Here is a 23,328-nt window from a genome sequence, read left to right on the forward strand (position 1 = left end):
AGTAGTTGATCAGACAGAGCTGGCCTCGACTCTTTACGCAACGAGGGTCGCGCCAGGACAATTTTATTGAACGTTGTAATTTCAATCGAAATGTCTCGCGAGAGACGAATGCAAATTGCACTGACATTCCTTTTTACGCTCCATCAGACGTGACCCCTTTGTAAAGCCCCCCCCCCCCCTTGAATCACGAAATTACAAACTAGGTTGCTAAATGAACGACAGGCCCGTGCAATCAATCGACGAATGATATATAATTTTCGAGATTAAAGCGGATGTGCTTTCGCGTGCATTGTCCATTTTGATATACCCCGTTTTGTGCTTTCGCGATCAAAGCGTTCGCGCCCGAGATTCCTTCGCCGGATCTATATTTTTGTTGTGTTTATTTGATTAGCAAATTAAAATCTTACTGGCGGATAGTATCGGACGAAGAATCGAACCGGCAGAAATAAAGCGCGTAAGGATTTCATATAATTCGATTCCTTTTGCCGGTGTCCTATTTTAAGCGGCAGAAATATTTGCGGAACGAATATTTCGTGAGCGGATTATATCCGAATATCGGAAATATATACTTGGATTTAGTCTGTACGACACAATATATTTATATCTCGCGCAGCACTGTGTGCTGAAATTTAATATTTATATTTGATCGCGCCTATAACGCCTATGAAAACATAGTCTCGTGCCTTGAACGCAATTAACAATCGGCGATACAGAGAAAATATAAGCTTCCGCCTCAGTTTTTATCGAAATTTATAGTTTTACCACGTTATGTGGTCCACCTTCGATCTTATACCACTAGATTGAGAGGATGTTGGCTTTAGATATCGAGTTGAAGTATAATCCGATACATCGTTTGTTCAACAAACAGGTTGTACCAGGTGTGGGTGAGTTAAATAAATATGAAGAAAAGCAAGAGTTAAGGAAGTGAACTTCCCTCAAGATGTGTTTTTGCTGGCTACGTGCACGAATTCAATTATACTCTGCAAAATTCTTTATCCTTATACAATCGGATTGATACAAAAATAATTGACATTTCAATATTAAAAAATATATAACATTGAATATCAAAAAACGAAAAAAACGCACGGAACCCCAATTATTCCATTACGTATAAATGTAAAATTTTCAAAATATATATTGATGGACTATTCGATTTTCACGCCATCAAATTCGAGCTTTATTCGTTCAAAGCAGAATTTTAGTAAATATTTTAAAACGTTTCAAAGCAGGTTTTTAGTGAGTATTTTAAAGCATTTTTTTCATTGTGACTATCTATTCTAAACATTGTATAAAAGCATTGTATAAAAGCTTGGAAATTGGCAAACTCTATGATTTTATTAATCTATCAGTGTTAAAAAAAAAAATTAGATGTCACAAAAATCAAAATGGAAAATATTCGAGAACTGATATGCGACCAACTGGCATATTAAATCTACACTGTATTGCCAGATGAAAAAACGGAACAGAGCGTACGTACGCCATCATTTTCTCATCGGCTCGAAACATCGGCGAACGTATTTTCAAGCGAAACGATTGTTTGCTTCTTGCGAATCACTCGCGTAAAGAAATCGGAAGTGAATGCAGAAGCTTCCCCGCAACCGCGAAATGAATAGCACAGAGTCCTATTTTAGCTCAAAGTTCAATTTGCCACGGCCTTATTTCGCCCCGTATTGTTGCCTATATTCCGGCTAACGGATCGTCCAAGCGGAATTTCGCATTGCCGGACACACTACATTTTCTCGAAACAGTCAATTTATAAATTTAATCGGGCGATGCATTGCAATTGAATTCGCGGCGTCGCTCGACAGCGAAGGGGCGTCGGCATACGAATATACATTCCCATTCTTTTTCACGGGCTTACTCGCGCGCGCGGCCGTTTCCGCCTTATAGTTTCAGCGAGAAAACGGAGAGTGGGCGAAAGAATAAAAATGATAGCAGCGCGGCGCAAAAAGCGGAGATAAAAAAAAAAAAAGAACAGAGAAATCGTTGGACGTCGAAAGACCCGAGAGCGAGCCTGCTCGACCGACGATTTTCGCCATTTTAACGTTTTCCTCTTGGCGTGATTTTCTGAGGAGAAACATTACGCGCGCGAGGATGTGCGGAGAAAGCGCATCTTCTTCCGCGAGTTGATGATTTCTCGTAGATAAAGACATGGAAATGCTGCCGCGACAAGACTCTTCGGAGGCGCCCGCTCTTAGACAAATTAATTAACGAAGTAATATCGAATTTAATTAATATTCCGAGGTACTACATCGGATGCGCGCGCTCCGCTCCTGTGCTCTCTCTCTCCTTTCCTCTTCATGCGCAAAAGCTACGTAACGTAAATTACAAAGTTTTGATATTCATGAAACAGTACACCCGCGATATTACCGTAAAACTAACAAGCCGCGATTGCTTATATAAATGCAAATAAATTTAATAATCCAAAAATATTAAACAGAGACGAGAGTGCGATTTATAGGCTATCCGCGTCTATATATTTTAACAAAGTATCAAGAAGTTTACATGTGCAAGCTGGTTTCTAATGTGGCAGTTAATGTGTTACAATGTCGGCTAATTCATAATCAGCGATTTAAATCAATCGAGAATGATGTGACTTATATTTTCGACGCTAATTAATGCGAGAAAATCCACCTATCATGAAATTTCCATCGTCGCGACTAATACACAGATCATTTTTACAAATTTGTGACAAGAAAGAACACATAGATTTATCCAAATATAACACCAATTTTAATCCTCGATTTTTATATCGGTATTTTTCAAGACAACATTGTATATAACGCGTCTCGAACCTTTTATTGAACGATACTTTAGCACGGCGGGACGAAGATTTCTTCCGGATCGACGCCGGAAGGTATACTTCTTCCTTATTAAATGGTTGCGGTATCGAGAACACGAGGAAAAAGGGTACGTCGTGCAACTTGGGTTGATGTTTCCATCTATACTAACCGCTTTTCACCCTCGCTCGTCCATTTTCCCCCTTATCCGTTTTCTTTTCCTGCCAGTTTATTCGTGTATACCAGATGCAATGGGCACTTATTTCCCGAAATTGGTCTGGCACGCGACGTGGCTGGCCGAAAGAGAAGAGAGAGAGAAAAAGAAAAAAAAGGAAATCATCGCGCGATTCTACACCACTATCAGAGGTTGAAAGTCGGGAATATGCGAAATTTAAAATCTCGAATCGCGCGTTTGATCCGATCAAGCTAAGCACGACTTGGTATACGATCGCTAAACAACGCTTTCTGAGTAATCGATTGGCTTACAAATCTCGGCTTTTACTGTTTTCTCTTTCGCTGTCTTTTCATTTCTTGTTCTTTTTCATTCTTATTTACCAAGTTGTGTGTATGTGTGAGCAAAATTGTCTGCCGGGCTTATGGGTTCATTATATGGGGTATAAGTTATCGTCGGCATAGGGACTTTGAGACTCAAATAAGCGAGTGTTCCTCGTTTTGTGATAGCAGATAATAGGTGTTTTGTAAATAATCGCGTTAAAAGAATTCTTGAAGAAGGAAACACTTTGGAAATAGAAACGAAATAGAAAAACATCTTATTTTAAAAGTTGAATATTGAAAATGTGACATCTCGAGAAAAACAAGTTTAAAAATTCGAAATATATATGTGTTTATATATATATATATATATATATATATATATATATATAATTATAATAATAATTATAAAGTCACATGAATTTTTACTGCAAATAATTAAGAAATATGGTTAGTAGCGGTACATTCACTTTTCATTTTTGTAGTCTACATATTGCGCTCGTAAATCTTATAGCAGTAAAAGAGTGCTCCTTAGCTTTAAGAGACTCTTCTTTACCGTCTTTTTTATGAGGCCTGTAGTAGTTGTATGACATGAGCGCTCAACAGCGAATATGTAGCTACCGCTCAAGAAAGTTAAGCAGTGTGCAACAAAAAAGAAGAAATGGAATCTTATGACCTAAAATTTACGATAAAAGCTATCATTTTCTAATTTCCCGAATGACGTTTTATTATCCGGAATTTCATCGATTTAAATTTCGTCTGTTTACTTCTCATGTTCGCTTGAATATAATATATTTATTTATAATAGTGCAATTCTATATTTATTGAAGCTACTAGAAAAAATCAGATTTTGATACTATCAAAATTCCAAATTTATGTGTGTACAGACGGACACTAATCCTTCATTTTTCATCTCCCTTACAACACGATATAACGCCTCTCGCTCGCCATAATCCTTTAGAGATACGAGAAAACGTATAGTCAGACTTTCTTGTAAATATCGTGCACTGATCTTATTGCAGTGACGTAAAAAAATTTAATTACCGGCGCAAAATCGCACGAAATTCTCCTTTTCGTCTCGAATCGACTCGACAGCGCAGATCCTCGATCGCATCCTACGTATCGTTTCACACTGTTCTGTTTCAAAGTCATCATCCAAAGATGATCTCGTACCAATCTCACGCCGGACCGGTAATTGCCAGGAAGGGGGAAACAATTCGCGCTAATTATCGCGACGACGACGCCATATAACATCCAATTACCGACTACTACTGTCGCGGGGCCTCTCGCCTTCCTTCTTCTCAGCTGCGTTGATTTTTTATTTTTCTCGCGCTGAGATGATTTATATCGGGTGCTCGTGGCGCGCGAGAATCACGTCGTCGTTTCGATTCGTTTTCACGCTGAAGAAAGGAGAGAGAGCAAAAGAAGGGGAAAAACCGAGTAAAGAAGATAGATAGACAGTTAGATAGATAGATAGGTGCATTAAATCTTAAGGGCCGTAGACCTCCCCAAAGACCGGCGAAAATGCAAACACGTGAGACAACCGCGCAGAAAAGCAAAGAATCGGGCGCACGTACGCCGAAATCAGGGAAAGATACGCTAAATATTTACATATTCGTGCACATTTACGTTTCGTACGCAGACATTCTCGTTCGTACGAATTCACGAATACGCAAATATGCATAGACATCTTGGTCTACAGCGTCGACTGATGTCAATAAACCTGAGAACTTGGAGAAAGGAGATTATTCTAACAACAACATTTCTCGTGTTTGAGAACGTAAGTTATTGCCAAGAACATTTCGCTCATACATTCTGTCGATCTCGTTCTTTCGGCAGATCCATACCCAGAAACAATTTTAAAAGTCGGTCATATCGTTTTAATTAAATTAGATCGTATCTTACCGAGCTCTTTTTGACATATTTTATTTTGTCCGTTTTATATAGATAAAAATAATTGTGAACTATTTCTATTAAGCATAGCCGTAGATTATTTTTACTTCTATCTCTGTGGTATATATACATATATACACAGAGAGAATTTTCTCTTAGAATTTACCAAAATCGAGGTAATCGTGGGACAATATGGTAAGGAAAAAATTTTATGATAATTTCTTTGATTTTAATCACAATAAATATAATAATATCTATTTCTATTCCCTTTCTAAAAAAGGCATGTTAAGTCGATTCTCGCAAGTATTATTGCTTCTTTTCCGCGATGCTGATTGGCTGTCTCGATTCGCGTTGTGCATTATATTCCTAGCATCGAAAGGCTGTCATCGCGAGGGTTAACAATTTGATAGTTTAAACAAAATAAAATAAAATAAAATAATATGTTTTAAATAATGTTTTAATACTTTAAATTCGATTAATATTTTTGACAGTTATCAGCTGATTTCTGTCAAAAAATATTAATCGCGAATAAAGTATTATAACATATTATATTACTTACAAAATATTATTATTTTAATTATAATAATATGTTGCAAATAATATAATATGTTATAATTTATAATATATACTTATAATATATACTTTGTCCGCGATTAATATTTTTTGACAGAAATCTGCTGATAACTGTCAAAAATATTAATCAAATTTAAAGTATTAAAACATATTATTGAAAATATATTATTATTTTATTTTATTTTATTTTAAACAAACTGTCAAACTACTAACTCTCGCGATAACAGCCTCTTGATGCTAATACGAATATAACGCACAATGCGAATCAATATAGTCTATCAGCATCGCGGAAATGCAACAATACTTGCGAGAATCGACTTAACATACCTTTTTTTAGAAAGGGAATATGTATATTTAAATAAATAGATATTTAGATATAAATTTGTTTGAATTCTCAAGAATGTAAAATTATTATTAATTTTCAATACTTGGATATTTTAAGAAATCATTTATTAATAATATAAATAGAAATCGTTATTTTTATAGTAATATCTTATTTTATTAACTGTAGTAATAAACATGTAGGTAGATAATTCCATTAAAAAGTAACTCAATAAGCTTCTTACAATTATTTTCATGACATAATTTATTTGAATAAATTATTTAAATAAATTATTTGAATAAATTATATCATGAAAATAATTTTAAGAAGCTTATTGAGTTACTATTTAATGGAATTATCTGCCTACATGTTTATTACTACAGTTGATAAAATAAGATATTATAAAAATAAAGATTTTTTTTATATTATTAATAAATGACTCCTTAAATAACCAAATATTGAAAATTAAAAATAAATTTGCATTATAAAAAATGACAAATTATAATCATGTGAGCTAATTCACATTCAAACCGCTTAATTTAATATATGTATATGTTTGTATCTTTTGATACGCTTGAAAATTTGTCTAAGTAGGAGAATATATTTTGCGAAGAAGTCTATAGTTAGCATAATAAATATATGCACTACCATATATTTATTATTATTATTATTAGAGTACCTTACAACTAGCAGAGGAGGCGACAATACATATTAAATATTTCTTATTTTTTATGTTTATAACATATGCACGTTGAAAAAATCTCTATTATGATACACATTCAAAAATTAAACACATATACAATAATTGATCTTAATTCATTCATTTCAAGATAATGAATTTGTGATATATATAATATATATTTATATATAATATTACGATTAATTTCAGACTTTAATTCTTTTAATGTGTAATAAGTATAAAAATAAAAATAAAAAAGGTAAATTTAGATATCAAACAATTTGCAAAAATTAAAATAAGAATAAAAAGAATTTTACCAATGCATCTATTATTGCAAATTATATTATATTAATTAATTATCACAGAAAAAAGGTTTATTCCTAATACTTTTATCTTTTATATATATGTATGTATTAAAATATTTCTGATATTTCTATAATTTTCACAAATACATTACCTTAAAATTTTTGTAAATAATTCGACACTCACCAATTTGATGTGCAGAATTGTAGACAATGTTAATCTGTAAAATATAAACGTATAAATTTATATAAAACAATTATTAAAATATTTAAATCATTTATAATATTTCAAATCATTTTTTGAAATATTAAAATTAATTTAAAAATTTAATGTTTCAAAAAATGATTATATTATGCGCATAGTTAACTTATGTTATTTACTTTAAGATGTTAAAAAACTACATAATTTGCAAAAAAATATTTTTTAAAGATAGAAATAATTTTAAAAAATATTTAAATTAAAATATTTTACTATTTATTTTTACTATTAAATATATATTTTAATTAAAATGCGTAATGGCGCCGTTGTAATGCGTAATATTTTAATTAAAATATTTAATAGTAAAAGAATCTAGTTACGCATTACATAAATAATTATATCTACATATCTCTTAAATATAATACAATGTAGAAATTGTATTTTATACATATACAAATATCTATTATTATTAAATTATTTAAAAAATTATTATATTTATTATTAAATATTCTAAGTATTTCGAAATATAAAATCTGGGATATTTTATATTCATTATTATACAACAATGTAAAATTTGAATCATTATCGCGAAGATAAATAGATAATCTCACAAATAACAAATGAAAAGTTAAATAAATTGTAAATTATATTTACCCTATCGTTGCTCCTTTGTTGCCCGATGCCTCCCCGGGTCTCCTCCTCGTAGAAGCTTCGAAACACTTGCACTCGCGTTACTTTTTCTCGTTCGCGACGAGCGGCGACGCCCGGATTTTAGATAGGTATTACATTTTCGACGCGTTTCGGTAAAACGCGAAAATTGCGAGAGCTTATTCGCGCGCGAATAAAACCGATGCTCTGTTTTCGCGTCGCCGCTTTTTTCAAGACCTACTTATCGGAAGTAGGCCTAACCTTATTTCGACAAAGCCGATAAACTCCGGAAATTCGAATCGAAAGCGCAACGGTAATTCGATCCGCCCGTGTGGTAGACTCGCCCGTGCGATCGCGATCGCGATCACGATGTCGGTACACGATTTCGCGATGCGATCGGCTTTGTATGATAATTAAGCACGTAGAAACATTAAATTCACACTTGTACTGTCGCGGGCCGGTGATAAACACGCAAACGTTGATCGCGAACAACCGAAAATACTTTTAACAAGGCTTGTGCCAGTTACGGGACGTGCAGCACGACAAGGTCGCGAAGTTGTAATGGCGGTGGTCGCGACTCGCGGCGCACTTCGCTGCGAACTCGGGAGCTCGGCTCGGCTCGACTCGGCTCGGCTCGGCTCGGCTCGGCTCGACTCGGCTCGGCTCGGCTCGGCTCAGCTCGGCGGTTCGAGCAATTCCGAGCATAACTACTGGCGGTGCCAGTCAGACACCAGTACTACTGTTCCTATCTTTAATTAATATTTTTTGTCAGAAATCAGATTAAAGAGTTAATTTGCTAATTCATTTTTTAAATAATATGTTACAAAAATTAAAATAATATGTTTTAAATAATATGTCATAATTCTTTAAACTCGATCAATATTTTTGACAGTTATCAGCTGATCTCTGTCAAAAAATATTAATAGCAAATAGGACATTATAACATATTATTTACAACATATTACTTTTTTACATTTTATAACATATTATTGTTTGAAAATTTAATTAGCAAATTAACGCTTTATTAATATTTTTCGACAGAAATTAGCTGATTAAAGTATTAATTTGCTAATTAATTTTTAAAATTAGAATATAAAAATTATAAAAATATTATAAATATATATATTATAAATTATATCTATTATAAATATTATATATATTATAAATTATATATATTATAAATATTATAAAAATATAATAATATGTTTTAAATAAAATGTTATAGTACTCGATTAATACTTTTTGATAGTTATAAACTGATTTCTATCAAAAAATATTATTCAAGTTTAAAGTATTATAACATATTATTTATAATCAGATATGAATTAAGTTTAAACAAATTTTATATAAAAATATTCTTTTTTAGATAATATAATGGCGCGCTTGTGTTGTTCTAGATTCTAGTGCAATAAAATATAAAATATGTTTGATTAATTTTACTATGCAGTTTAGTAAAATTAATCAAACATGTTTTATATTTTATTGTGATAGATATTATTTTTATTTGTGATAACTATCAGAGAAATTCTTATAAAATTCTTTCCATATCATATTGTCCCACGATTATCATAATTTTCAGGGTAAATTCTAAGAGAAAATTCTTTCAGTGTACGTGTACACACACACACACACACACATATGTCTATTATATAGAATGTACAATTTTGATATCTCATGATTCTAAATCGTGAGAAAGTTCATTTAGTTGCTCATTGAATTGAAGCTTCAATCAATTAAATCATTATGTATAATACAATACGCGAAAGGGATCGATAATGAAAAGGACTCGCGAGGTCGAGTTCTCATACGTGTAAGAGAATATGTATCGCAGATCTAGAAGGGAAAATGGGGCAAAAAAAATCGGTAAATGGCGAACGAGAGAGAGAAAACAAAAGAGGATGTGTCCACAGCCGTCGTCACAATCGCCCGCATTTTCCTCCATCGACAACCCGCGTCTCTCGCGTTGCATCTCGCTATATATCCCGCAATTTTCTCACTTCTCCCTCTTTGCCCATTTCACGACCGTTTTTCTCCCTTTCTCTCTCTCTTTCTCTCTATCTCTTTCTCTCCTTTTCTGTTGTCTCATCTCGCGTCCGTGCTTCACGCATCATCTTATGGCTTCCTCTTTGCTGTCTAACCACTCATCGTGAAAAACTCATTCCTGGGAGGACGACGCGTCTTGCAGCTGCCGTTTCAAGCGCATTTCCGCTTTCTTCTCGTGCGTAGCTTTCCAAACGGCGTCCTTTTACAAGCCATCGTTCGGTCAAGGAGAAGAGACGAGTAAAGACGATAAAAGTGCCTCTTCGTTTCGCGAGCTCGTTAATGAAATTGGAATGTGATGGACAGTTCGATTGGAAATCGAATGACATATAAAATTCATTTTACCATTATGAGAATATTCCAAGTCCGTTTTAGCGAAGGGATAATAAGTTTTTAATCGTCTCGACTTATTTATTTATAAAGTCCAAAAGTAAATTGTATAAAACACTTCTTTTTCTTAAAACAATTCGGTTGAATTTATAATTGACATCGTTTCTATCATTTGTATCTCCCTCAATCGAACTGTGGATATCGACTTATGCGAGAGATTCTCTCTAGTAAGCTCGTGCAACGCCTTCGAATGCATCAGCACTTGATGCATTCGTTCCATATTCCAGTGTCTCTCGTTACGGTGATCACCTCTATCGAGGACACAATACCGTGGTCCCTTTCGCTTAGTTACACTCGAGTCGAGGGAAATGGAACTTTTACAAAAGGTGACGGAAGGAGACCGGTGTAATCCTACAGGAGCGAGGTGTTGCTACCAACACGCTCACATACATACATACATACATACATACAACAGTCTTTCTCTCTCCGTCTCCGTCTTTGTCCTTCTTTCCATTTTTTCTCGCACGCCTATCAATTAATTTTTCTCGAGTGCGATCGATGCGGTCGTTCTATCTACCGCGGTTATACATAAATGCATGAGAGCTCGTGTGCCGACTTTAAAGACCGATATTTCCCGCCCGCGCCGTATACAGGTACAACGAGAGAGAGAACATCAAGCCTATGTGAGACTACCGGTTGGTATTTCTGGCGTGGTGAAAATTTCAGGAGAGTCCTCGAGAACCGACTTGCACCGACAACGAGAGAGGGACGAGTGGACGCGATCGTACAAGCGTGTATCCCGCGTATTTCCCGTTCCGGACACGTTTGCAACGCGACCATATATACCTCGCGCGGTTTATAACGAGGTCTCTCCCGACGTTGTTAACGCGGGACGCGATACCGCGACACAAATGAAAACGAAGAACGACGGGAGAACTCTAATACTCGCGTCGCGGTTTACGTTTCATACACGAAGAGTCCGTCAGAGAAACGAGTAAATTAGCAGAAGAACTTAGAGCGTTGATTATTGATCAATCGGTCGTTAGTGAAGCCATACAGTATCTATTAGCGGTAAGCCGCTCGTTTAGTTACTTCTGTCGTTTTACATCTCATTCGCAGAGATAAACGATATTATTCTCAATAATATTGTATAATAATGTCTTGCTGTAGAAATGTAAGAAATACGCAGGATATGAATCAATAATGAAAAAGTTTCCTTCGAATAATTAGATTATAAACTCGCATAATTAAATTGATTTTCGCAAATGACGAAGTGAGCATATTGAGATGATAGTTATTCTCAAAGTATCAGATACATATTTCTCGCGATATATTTATTTCAACTATAAGATCAAAATGTAACAAGGAATATATAAGAATTATAAATTATTGTTTCATTGCGATATATACAAGCAAATTATTATTTAAATATTCTCGGACTCAAATATATTTCGCCTCACGCTTTAAAATTTTCACCGATTTAGATTTGTAAATTATTTTTGGTTTGAGAACGCGCAGTCAGTAAAATATAATTGTATAAAGGATAAAGTAATTAATACAATATAATATAAAAAAAATATAACGCAATATAATATAACGAAAAATCCCGTGGTACATCAATTATTTAATAAATAGTAATTAATAATTCAAAAAACAGTATTCCGCGTATATACGTATACATATCTGCATTCATTTTATATGTAAAATATTTCGGTAGTGAATTAACAATGACACAGTATTTGTCCTTGATGTCATATGACGTGTTACTGTGTTTAGGAAAGGAATTCAACAATATATGAAGCATTTCCCATCACTACTTCATTACTCGAGTGTCGCGGTCTTGTTATCATTCGCGCAGCAATATTCAAGCAGTAAAGTAGTGATGCGAGACGCTCCGTAAATTGTTAAATTGCTTTTCTAAACGTGATTGCACACAATCGAGAAAATTCGAATTATTCGAAAATTATAATCACGACGATCAACAATTAATTAATTTTCGATAAATGTAATTATATCGCGATGATAGGTCTTTATTGAAACGCATATTCTCCATGATCATTTATTATTTCAAGTAAAAGGCGAAACCACAAAAATAAAAATTATAATAAAATATTATTTCGTTGTGATTTTTATGGAAAATAATTATGTCTTTACTGATACTGAGAGGTAAATTTTATTTCGACCGATACTTTAAATTTTTTGCCAATCTAAATATAACTTGTCATCATTTCAGATTAATGATAGGTTGTCTTCGTGTGATATCTCGATTTCACGCTTATTATTGTCATCGAAGATCATACTTCCGGTGCTGACGGAATAGGAATCTCATTGAATATTGCTGGACAATGCTCAATGAAAATACGCTCTGCTCTGACAAGCGATTCTAATTGTGTAAATGATTAAAAGAATGATATAATATATAGTTTATTTGTAAATAGATATATAAAATAATTTATAATATACTGATCTCATCCTAATTTTTCCTAGCTCATTCATTCATGCGTTGATTGATAACTTGATTTTACAATAGTTAAAGCAAAGTTATATTAAAATTATGTGAGATCTAAAACATATTTCGGGAATGTTTTATCGCTGAGAAAACTTTTCTTATATAGATTGTTTTAGAATACCTGATTAGAGAGAATTTAGCTTTAATTATGCCTCTTAATTTTAAAATATATTTCTTATATATATTATAAAAAATAATTTTAATACAAGCAATATAAACGAGATGTATAAAATTTAATAATTAGATATTAAGATCAATATGAAATTTCTTAAAGACGTATGCGGCGCAATAAAAATATGAAAAATTTATAGCATTTTCGCACTTGTGGTATGAAAAATTTGTTGTCTCTTTCAAATCTCACATCATTCATTGTGAATGTCTCACCTTTTGGTACGAGGCGAGATTTTAAGATGAGATTACGTTGTAGCAACAATTACGGAAATGCAAATACGGATTTTACGCGGACAAATGTGGATAAATACAAATTCTGGCTTTGCACTGACAAAATTTGTTCATTCTCTAAACGTTTGTAATTATGTATTTATATCGTATAGTTTTTCAGATATTCGCAAGATATAATCAAAACCTTTCGAGTTAATTAATTTTCTATACACTATTAATCTTCTACATCTAATTTTTTCTAAATTTTTGCATATAATTTTAAATTGAAAGATTACGCGAAGAAAATTTCATGATTAATATTTGAATGAATATTGGCGTGTATTTTTTACAATTTGAATAAAGCGCATATTAATTTAAATCGTAAACGAGCATAAATAAAATGCACTTATTTGCCAGCTATAATAAGCAGTCGACACAATAGAAAGAGTTTTTCTCTCTTTCCCTCTCTCTCTCTCTCTCTCTCTCTCTCTTTTACCTGGTTTTATGACTAGAAATAAAAAGTATTGTAATCTTTCGATTATAATCTTTCGAGTATGCAACTTTAGAGGATAGTGCACTTTCAGTACCTGTCACAGCATTCGTTAATGTAAGAATTGTAGATCCTATTAAAGAAGCATCTCACGACGTTGCTATGTCTGAGATATTTTTACGAGATTTCCTATAAACCGCTCATTACGACTTCTTATCCTCTTTCTTTTCTTGTTTGCCTGTGTCGTGCCTCTTGAATACAGGCTGCCTTTTGTTGAAATGCGTTGTATTCTTTAAAAGGTGACATTGAAGGAGGTAGACGGTTGTTTTATGCCGGAATAAAAGATGCAAAACTCTTTATCTTGTATACATATTGATAGCATCGACTATATCTTGTCAGACATCATTACGCGCCAAGTTCTATTATCATTTATCTACATTGTATTCGTAGAAATCTCAGAAACATCTATATCTGTTATATCGCTAAAATCAAATATTTTCAAAGGATATATTTTAAAATAAACTTGTCTCTTTCCCCGTCAAATATTGTAATATTTTAGTAAATCGATGTTTCCAACAAATCACAACGTTCACATATTTATCTCGTAATAGTTATTTTCAAGAGTCACGTTGATGACATTACTTTATTACAATACAGCGAAAAATCGTCTTTTCAAAGGCAGATGACAAAATTATATTTCATCCTCATAAAATAGAAGAGGTTTCTTCGTAAGATAGGGCAAAAAGGACGAGTCGATCCCTTCAGCCACTAATGAGGAAAATCGCTCGACCGGGAGATATTAGCTCGACGTTATTAACGTTTTTGTTGGACAACATCGTTATTGTAAGTACTAAATTGTAGTAATCATGATTATAAGAAAAATGATATTTGAAAAAAAATAAATCAATTGAAAATGAAAAAATACGATGGCGTATCGTCAATAAATAAAGGAAGCATCGAGATTGCAAAATCTCGAATTAATTAATTATTTAAAGTAATGAGCAACGATCAAGTATATTTAAAATGTTTTCTAGTTTATATGAGTGAATTTCGTGTAATGTTAGCAAAGGTGCGAAATGGAATTACGCCAATAAGTGCACTTACAATTGCGCTTTTCTGTTTTGCGAAGCTTCGCACGTCGATGGTCTGACAATCAGTGAATTGAGATCACACATTCGCTTAAACTGAATTCCATTTCATTAATGAAATGTGATTGGCTTAGTGCCCAAACGACTGTTACATTGCATTCAATAATAAAGTTCCTACACAAAAATTTTCGTTCTTATCGCGTAAATTCGATTGACTTTCTCGATCATAATGTAACGATATTTCGAAAGTGCTATCAATTTTATCTCCCGATATGATCCGGGAGAATTATTAAATAAAAATATATGTTTCACTTTAAGAAACTTTGATTTCATTCTTTTGCTCATAGTTATATCGCTTCTTTTCATAATTCGTTGCACACTCATTGCATTAAAATTTCATACTTTATTCGAAATATTTTATACCATATTCGGTCATATTTAGCTGCTCCATTTATTTTGTAGAAATTATTTTGTAGAAATTATTTTGATAAAATTCAACTCAACGAGCAGTGTGGCAGCGTTTTATCATACTTTTTAATATTTTCGAATATTCTGTAATCTGAACATTTGTATGTATAATTTTCTCAACATTATTATTCAATATTATCAGCCGATACTATGCAAGCGCGGATTTAATAAAACTTGCACGTGGAGCGAACAAGTACGGATGAATGAACACTGGTCGTAGCGTGTGTCTACTCTGGCTTGTTTCCGGGAAGGGTGAATACCGGCTAGTTACCGTTTCATTCCCTTGGCTCGACAGTCCGGATTGACGTTGCCGTTCAAGCGTAACGCGAAATAGCACGCGTCCGAACGCGAGAACGAAGTGCACCCATGGGTGTATTTGTTCGTGAGAAATTATGGTCTTCAATGAAGACATTCTCGCCGCATTGCAGAAAATTAAAAACTCTAATAAAAAAAAATAGCGCAATGAGCGTAATCGAATTACATAGAATCGCTATATAGAATTATTAGAAACGCGCTCATTAACTTCTGCGAGGAGGATGTACAAGAGTAGCAGCCAAAGCTATAGGTAGACAAAATTATGAAAGCATAATTTTTCAATATCAAAATTATTGCAAGAGGAACAGCGAAAAGCAATTGTGATCGTTTGATTATTATATATGGTAAATGATTCTTTTAATCACAAGTGACAATGATCGGAGATAATGAGTGATCGTGCTAGAGCTCAAACAATTGATTGAGTCTTTATAATGTATGCAAAGAGAGAGAGAGAGAGAGAAATAAGAGAGAAACTTTCTTCTAGAAAATAAAGCACGCATAGAATTTTCTCTTCGTCGGATCTGTTAGCTTCGTTTAACATAATTTAATATCTGCGCACTCTATAAAACCGCCGTAGGGCGAAATAGACGCGTCTTCAAAATATGAAAAGAAACGACGCGACTGAAAGACGGAAGAGCAATATAAATGTAATGTTGGCGGTGCAGCGTAATTCCGTAACGGGTGATGTATGATGATTGCCGGATTAAACAAAGGCGGAATTAGAGGATACGCGTCTCCGGGCAGAAAAAAATTTCTCCAGGAATCTCGACACGGCTCGTGTGCTCGTTCGTTACGCGTATAACGTAGAGTATGTTAATTTCACCTGCACTGAAAGATTCCGGCGTTAACGTCGAAATCGATTATCCAATCGCTCTCATACGGGCATAGTTCTCTTGGTACAATATTTGCTGTAATTTTATTCGGAGAGACCGACCTCTCTCCATTATCCTATACCACCCTTACGCGCGCGATCTATCTTCCATTCATGACGTATCGGTTCATTACTAAATTACTAAGGAGCATTAAGTCGTATTTTCGTCGACGGCGACCGTCACGTTTCCCACGCGTTCAAATTTTGATCTGATATTTGCCAATTGGCACCGAAGCGCGAATAGTCGTGATATTATTCAATCAAAAGCGCGCCATAAAAGCAAAGAAGTATGTGTTTCTTTCTTTTTTGTAATCGATATAACGAGATTAATGTGACATTTTTATTTTTATATCGAAAAAAAATTCAACGATTTGCATTTTCTACGGCGTATTGTAGCGAAGAGACTCTTAATATATATCAAGAGACACATTTTCTCTCTATACCTACGCGACGTAATATATTTGAATGGTGAAGACATTATGGGCGATATTATAGTCACCCGGTGCAAGAGCCGTATGCTAAATATATCATGTGTTTCTTGAACCTGGAAATGCAGCGTGGCTTCAAAAAAGGAGAATTTAGAGCGCTAACGAGATTCTGCGGTTCTCATTGACGTGCACAGCGGGACGCATTGTTTCCTCCTGGGCATCTCGCCGGCGTATGTATCTCTCGCGCGAGTTCGCTATATACGTATATATCTCTCTCTCCCGCTCTTTCTTTCTCTGTCTCTCTATGGATGCATGTGCAACGCCTATTATTATCGCTTAACGGCAGAATGGAGAGCTCTCCCGTGTTGCGCTTTCCCTTGGTCTCACAGGTAGCTGCTACACGTAACATTTATCCGCGAAAAGCGAGCAAACGTGCTTCTCCGTGGTAAAACGCTTTTCGATAATAATGTCATCGGATGAGTGCGTCGATGACATAAGTGTGCGTGAACGACACGAAGCGATGATAATGCGCGTGCAGCGCTACGCTCGGTGCATTATATGCACCGAACGCGAGAGAATAAAGTCCAGTTACTAATCCTACGCTAATCTGTGTAGTAAACAAAATCTCGCTTTCTCTCTCTCTCTCTCTCTCTCCCTCTTTCTCTTTCTCTCTCGTTACTGTATATCGTTTTCGCGTCCGTGTGTCGGAATTTAATAGCTCGATATGGCGCGAGTCCATTAACTGTAGAGTTTCGCAAATTGAAACGTACTTGGATCCGCGCACGACCCAAGCCTTCACTAATCCATTAGCAACACATATTGAGAATTGTTGTAGTTTCGGGAAAAAAATTGGTAAAAAAATTTTTCTCTATCTCTGTTCTCTATCATTTATAGCATATACAGAAATGCCTTTCTCTCGGTCTCTATCTCCCCCCCCCCCCAGCCCTCTCTCTTTTTCTCTGTACCGCACACAAATCGATTCGCACGACTTGACTGTAATTCACAAATCATCGAAACGTAAAAAATTGGACTGAGTTCCATCGTTTGTTAATATCGTTTACTATCGGAGTAGCAAACACATTGCGCTTTCCCTTGGGCAATATATCGTATACACGAGATGTGTTTGGCGCAGCACTACAGCTTAAATCCAATTTCTTTCGCATCAAATTTTCATGCCATATTATATAGAAAGATTCTCTCTACACTCCACCACGAGGAATCCATTTGCGAAAAATTGAATCTAAGACGTTTTGCCCGCATACCGAATATTCGTACCCATCTACGGAATTCAAATAACTGTTGTAGTCTACGAAGTCTGTTCGCAAACAGGAAATGCGTCAGGAATACTGTACCTACAATTACCCTTAAGATTTTCGTCTCGCGATCTAGTTCCATAATAAAACTGTCATTTATACTTTTAATTAAAATGAAAAATGTTGCGACACATACAATATAAAAATGTATAAAATTTCTAAAAATGTTCTATTTGATTATTAAGATTTATTTATCATATATTTTTGAACAAATCATTCAAATTACTCAATCAACGCAACTAAATAACAGACAATAAAAAGAAAGAAAAAATACCACTTTCAGGGCAAAATTCAGACAGTAGTTGAATATTCGGTATGCGATAAAAGCATATCCGTAAATGAATGCGAAACACATCGTGACAAAGTGCCATGCTCGTTCTGCGTACTTTCTCGCACATAGGAAGTTCAATTTCGTTCTTCAACCTCGACGGTCCTCATCGTCTCCTTCCGGTAGATATAGAGCGCTGCCAAGAATTCGATGGGGCATCATTTCTTGGCGCAGCACTTTTAGCGGTGGAAAGAAAGCGAGTCACAATGGCATTTTTACGAGTCGGCCCTTGTAATATCGTTGTAATCGAATCATATATTTTTTTGCTGCACGTAATTCTTATATACCTCCAAAATATAATCTACGTAATTTAGGTTTTATTTCGTGCATCACACAAGGTGTACACAATAATAATTTTTCCTACCTAAATAAAATGTATTTCGCGTAGACGATATTTTTATAATATATATTCGTATCGTGTCAATTTTGACAGGTTATTAATGCTCGGTTATTAAACAATTTAATAGTTATTATCGCACTCGTGTGTTTTATTTTTCACATAATTTGTGATTTTCTATTTAAAGTAATATTTTTTTATTCATAAAACTGATTCGATTTTTAAGCTCAAACAATGTAACATAATGAAAATATGCACATTCCTTGACGGTAACAAATTCCAGTCTTTGCATAGCCATGGTATCTTTTTTTTCGAGAATTTCTTGCCGCACGCAGGAATTCCGGGCGACATTGCAGAAGAGTCATCTTAAAAGAAAGAAAGAGAGAGAGAGAGCAAGAATTAATGAGTAAAGAGGAAAACGCACGAAGAATGATAAAAAAAGATGCCGGAGAAGAAAAACAGTTATATATCTCATTTCTCCTCAATGCGGCATTTTTAACTATCTTTTTTTTTACTATGTTTATATTCGCCAAAAGAATTATTCTTTTTGTCATTTCCTATATTTATATTTATTATAAAAAAAGTTCTTTTTCACAAAAATTCTAAAATATTTTATAAGTATATTATAAATCTTTTTCAAAAGAAAGAAATATACATGTAGTAATAAACTGAAAAATGTCTCATAAATATGTTCAAAATGCGTATTCATAAATCGTATTTTTCTAAACATTTTAGACAATATAAAAGACCAAAATCATCTCAATAAGCGATATATTATTATATATGATATATTAAAGACATTCTCTCTATATACATATATTAATCTGCGACTGAAATAACGTTGAAAGTTTAATGGTGTATTTGAAAAGAGTAGTAATGAAAAGGATTAGTGTGCAATGCTAGCGAACATCCGATAATTCGCAAGTCTCGATAAGAGATATAAAATTAACGAAAGTCTCGGTCTCTTTCATCTCTATTCGAACATTCTCGATACACACGAGTTTCTTTCCTTTGAAAACTTTCTCTATCAGATCGACTTTCGTATCGAGCACCTATTATAGAGCGAAACGCGAAAGGATGAGGATGCAAATGGAAAACGAAGGCAAAGATTACTATGTGTAACGAAGAAAAAAAAAAAAAAATAAAAATATTATATAAGCCGGCATGGAGACTCGTAAGCTGCAGAAAGCTGAATTCACTTGTTGCACTTTGCAAATGAAATATTTTACATGTATCGTAGGTATATGTCACGTATATCATTAGAAGTGTACATAATTAGATTTCATAATCTATCATTTTATCTCTGGATCTCTAATTGGAAATGCTCTCTCTCTCTTTTTCTCTTTGCTTTTAAGATTGTGAAAAAATAAGGGAAAGATCCTATTTTTTATGCGCTGTCAGAGAACAACGCATAAAGTACAGCTGACGGAGTGCAAGAGTTTGGATGCAACGAAAAAAAAAACTACAGTCACATCCAATTCTGTTTATAATGAACTGTCGAGCGCTCCAAACGACGATGCAAATTACCCACATTTCAAATCAACATAAGCTTCACCCTTTCGTTTGCATTCTACTCTACCGTATCACTTCTCAACAAGTTTATACTTTGATTTCGATTCGCAGGAAAATATGTAAAAAGAGGAAGAAATCGCTATATAATTCTCTGAGAGAGAAGCAAGCAAAGCACGATTTACAATAATAAAAAAATAAAATAAGAATCTAAAAAAAATATTACAATAGAGTAATGAATTGTTGTTGAAGATACAAGATAAAAAAAATAGCATTGGCATATGATATATTATAATATTGGAGAACTTGAAATCATCAAAGAAAATAATAATGTTTCACATAGAAGATTAATTGCATCGATCGAGACGGAAAGATGGAAACGAAACAGAGAGGAGATGGAAGGAACAGACTCGGTGACGAGCGCAAGCAGCGGTAGCAGCAACGACGCGACGAGGAGGAAGCGGCGCGTGCCGTCGAGTGGAGGCAGAAAGAGGTCCAGAGACACCGGAGTCCGCGTTCAATACGCATGCGAGGTAAAGCGTGTGCGCGGGCGCGTACAACACCGACCTCTTTTCGATCGACGGTGTCGGTGGCAGCGGCGGCGACGGTGGTGGCGACGGCAGGAACGGCGACGACGGTGGTGGTATCGGCGGCGACGACGACGACGACGACGACGGCGGCGGCAACGACCCCACGACGTCGACGTCGGCTGGCTCGCATCGGTGGCGGCACCAGCGGAGGCCGCAGCAGGTGAGCGGCGGCCGCACACGGTTCGGCCCCCGATACAGTCGTGGAGGGAGTGCGAAATCACGCTGACGCTGTGAGTGGTGCGCATCACGTCGTCGTGCTTGAAGCCGCTCGAACGTGCCGATCGAACGTGTCAACGAGGACGCGAGTGAACATCGGGTAAATTAAAAAAAAAACACGAGAGAAAAGTTGTTATAAGAAGTTGTTATAAGAAGGTGAGAGTTGCCCTAAAGATCTTCTAAGAAGGTGAAGAGAAAAAAAAAGAATCGACAGTGCGAAAAGAAACTTGGATAGCGTGAAAAAATAGAACAAACGAGAGAAAATCGGTGCGGAGGGAAAAAAATCGGAGGTAAGAGCTGAACAAAATATGGGTGAATAGAAGAAGGAAAGAGATTAAAAACGTGTTAGAGAGAAAGAAAATAGAGAAGTGATAACGTGCGTAGATCTTTGAATATATTGCGAACAGATGGACGATGTAATCCCGCGACGCGGAAAACTGTTACGCGATTTGTCATACGTACGATCGATCCGCTTGCCGATCAAGGATTTCCAGAACCGGAGTCTCGAGAGCTTCCGAAAAATAATCTAGTGGTCCAGCGCAGCCTCCTCCGGCGCCGTGTGTCTCTCGCGCGTCGCAGATTCGCCGAATCCGATCAGTGCTCGCGCGCGATCCGTCCGAACAACTTCCCGGTTGATCTCTCCTTCGTCTTCTCCCGAAAATTCGTCGCGGACGAGGAGGATGCGCGGATATCGCGTGCGAGATAATCGACGTCCGGGTTCCGGACTTGACTAGACATCTCTGAAGAGTGAATAGGGATCCGTTGGATCAGTGTATCGTTTTCGGAACAGTGCGGGTGGATGTACACCGACGACGTATCTTGGTGATCGGAGTTGCTATGATCGTGCCGCGTCACGTGGAACGATCATGATTTACTTTAGGCCGCACGACGGGAGGAGTCTACGGTACAACGTGAACGCGAGACACTTGAACGTGCTCGTCGTACCACTCTTTCCGCTCTGGATTATCGGCGCATTCTGCGTGAAGGACAGTAAGTGGCTGTTAAATTTGTTGTTGTGTTTTATCGTATTTGCGGGAACTCGAGCGCGGAGTCGCGGATCGACCTGATTCTCGCTTTTCCCTCCGACCGTTCATCAACTTTCTAGATACTTACTTAACAAACGTAAACGAGTTAGGCAAAAGTTTTGCGAAGCGTTAAGTAGGCGACTTAAAAATTCTCTGTCTTCTTACGAGATGGGTTTCATAAAAATTTGATTCGTGCCTAATTACTAATTAATAATTTATAATTGTATCGAGTGAACAGTCATTAAACTTATTCTGATTTCGGTTAAAGGAAAAATATCGTGAAACGTTCTTTACACACATCAATATCGAACGAATACATTTTCTCGGGCACACATGAATTTAAACTTCATTGAAAGTTGAAATATTTAATTCCACGATGAAGCATAAGCTTTCGAAGTCGGAGCACAATGAAAAGCATACATAGCGCATTTCATCGACTAACTCATCTCGTCTATTATCGCATGAATTATCGCATATATAAACGATATTTGCGCCGAACGGCTTCGCAGTCGGTCCACAGTCAAACCGGGACGCGCTTAGGAATATTTTAACACCGACGGATCAAAGGCGCTCTTCCCTTTGACGATAGCCGCTTTCGTAGCCAACCGTGCCGTCAATGGTCCGCCGTGTTTGTATATCGGTGACACTGCGGTTCGTTAATCATCACCACTTACTTCGCCACCCCGTTGGTCATCCGCAAATACGATCGCGCGATATACCATGTTGTCTCTGTCGTTTGCACTCTGTCGTAGTTTCTTCAAAGCGACACGTCGGCTCATCGTTACGTAAGATGGCAAACGATTTGACAAATGTATAGAAAAAGAAAGAAAGAAGAGAGAGAGGGGGGAGGGAGAGAAAAGAATTTGTCGAACACGCGGCGAGTCGCGGGAGATTCGGGTAACAAAGGCCGCGTAACAATTCCGGAATGCGACGAGACGAGGCAAGTTTGACGAACGGGAGCGCGAAACTGTGTCGAATCAAACTTCGTTCCTTATCGTGCAATTCTATTGTCCCGCAGATGAAGATACTCAGGAGGGAGGTAAAATCTCCCCCCTTCCTATCTTAATCCCAAACGAGGGAAGAGATCTCATTTCTCGCAACGCTATTTCTGGGAATCACCTCTGCGATACCTGCTGCGACACGCGACGCGAGATTGATCGAATAATTATCGCAACAAACCGGAAAAGTTTCTCCGCGTTATC

General features: G+C 35.8%; 1 protein-coding gene and 1 long non-coding RNA gene across 3 annotated transcripts in view; one reads left to right on the top strand and one right to left on the bottom strand.

Annotated features, from left to right (window-relative positions):
* Positions 1–23,328, bottom strand: part of LOC145939866 (uncharacterized) — a 103,734-nt gene that overhangs the window by 58,127 nt on the left and 22,279 nt on the right. The window lies entirely within an intron of this gene.
* The window catches only part of LOC145939863 (neural cell adhesion molecule 2), a 221,158-nt gene continuing 218,739 nt past the window's right edge, over positions 20,910–23,328 (top strand). The window contains exon 1 of one of the 2 annotated variants that reach the window (XM_083044483.1): positions 20,910–22,091. In XM_083044483.1, coding sequence (XP_082900609.1) covers positions 21,968–22,091 — 124 coding nt within the window. In that variant the 5' untranslated portion in view covers positions 20,910–21,967. The remainder of the gene's footprint in view (positions 22,092–23,328) is intronic. The other variant, XM_083044484.1, reaches the window with a different exon arrangement.

Source organism: Prenolepis imparis, unplaced genomic scaffold, assembly GCF_030444845.1.
Source record: "Prenolepis imparis isolate NDT839.2.m4 unplaced genomic scaffold, iyPreImpa1.0 SCAF_8, whole genome shotgun sequence".
NCBI classification, from domain to species: domain Eukaryota; kingdom Metazoa; phylum Arthropoda; class Insecta; order Hymenoptera; family Formicidae; genus Prenolepis; species Prenolepis imparis.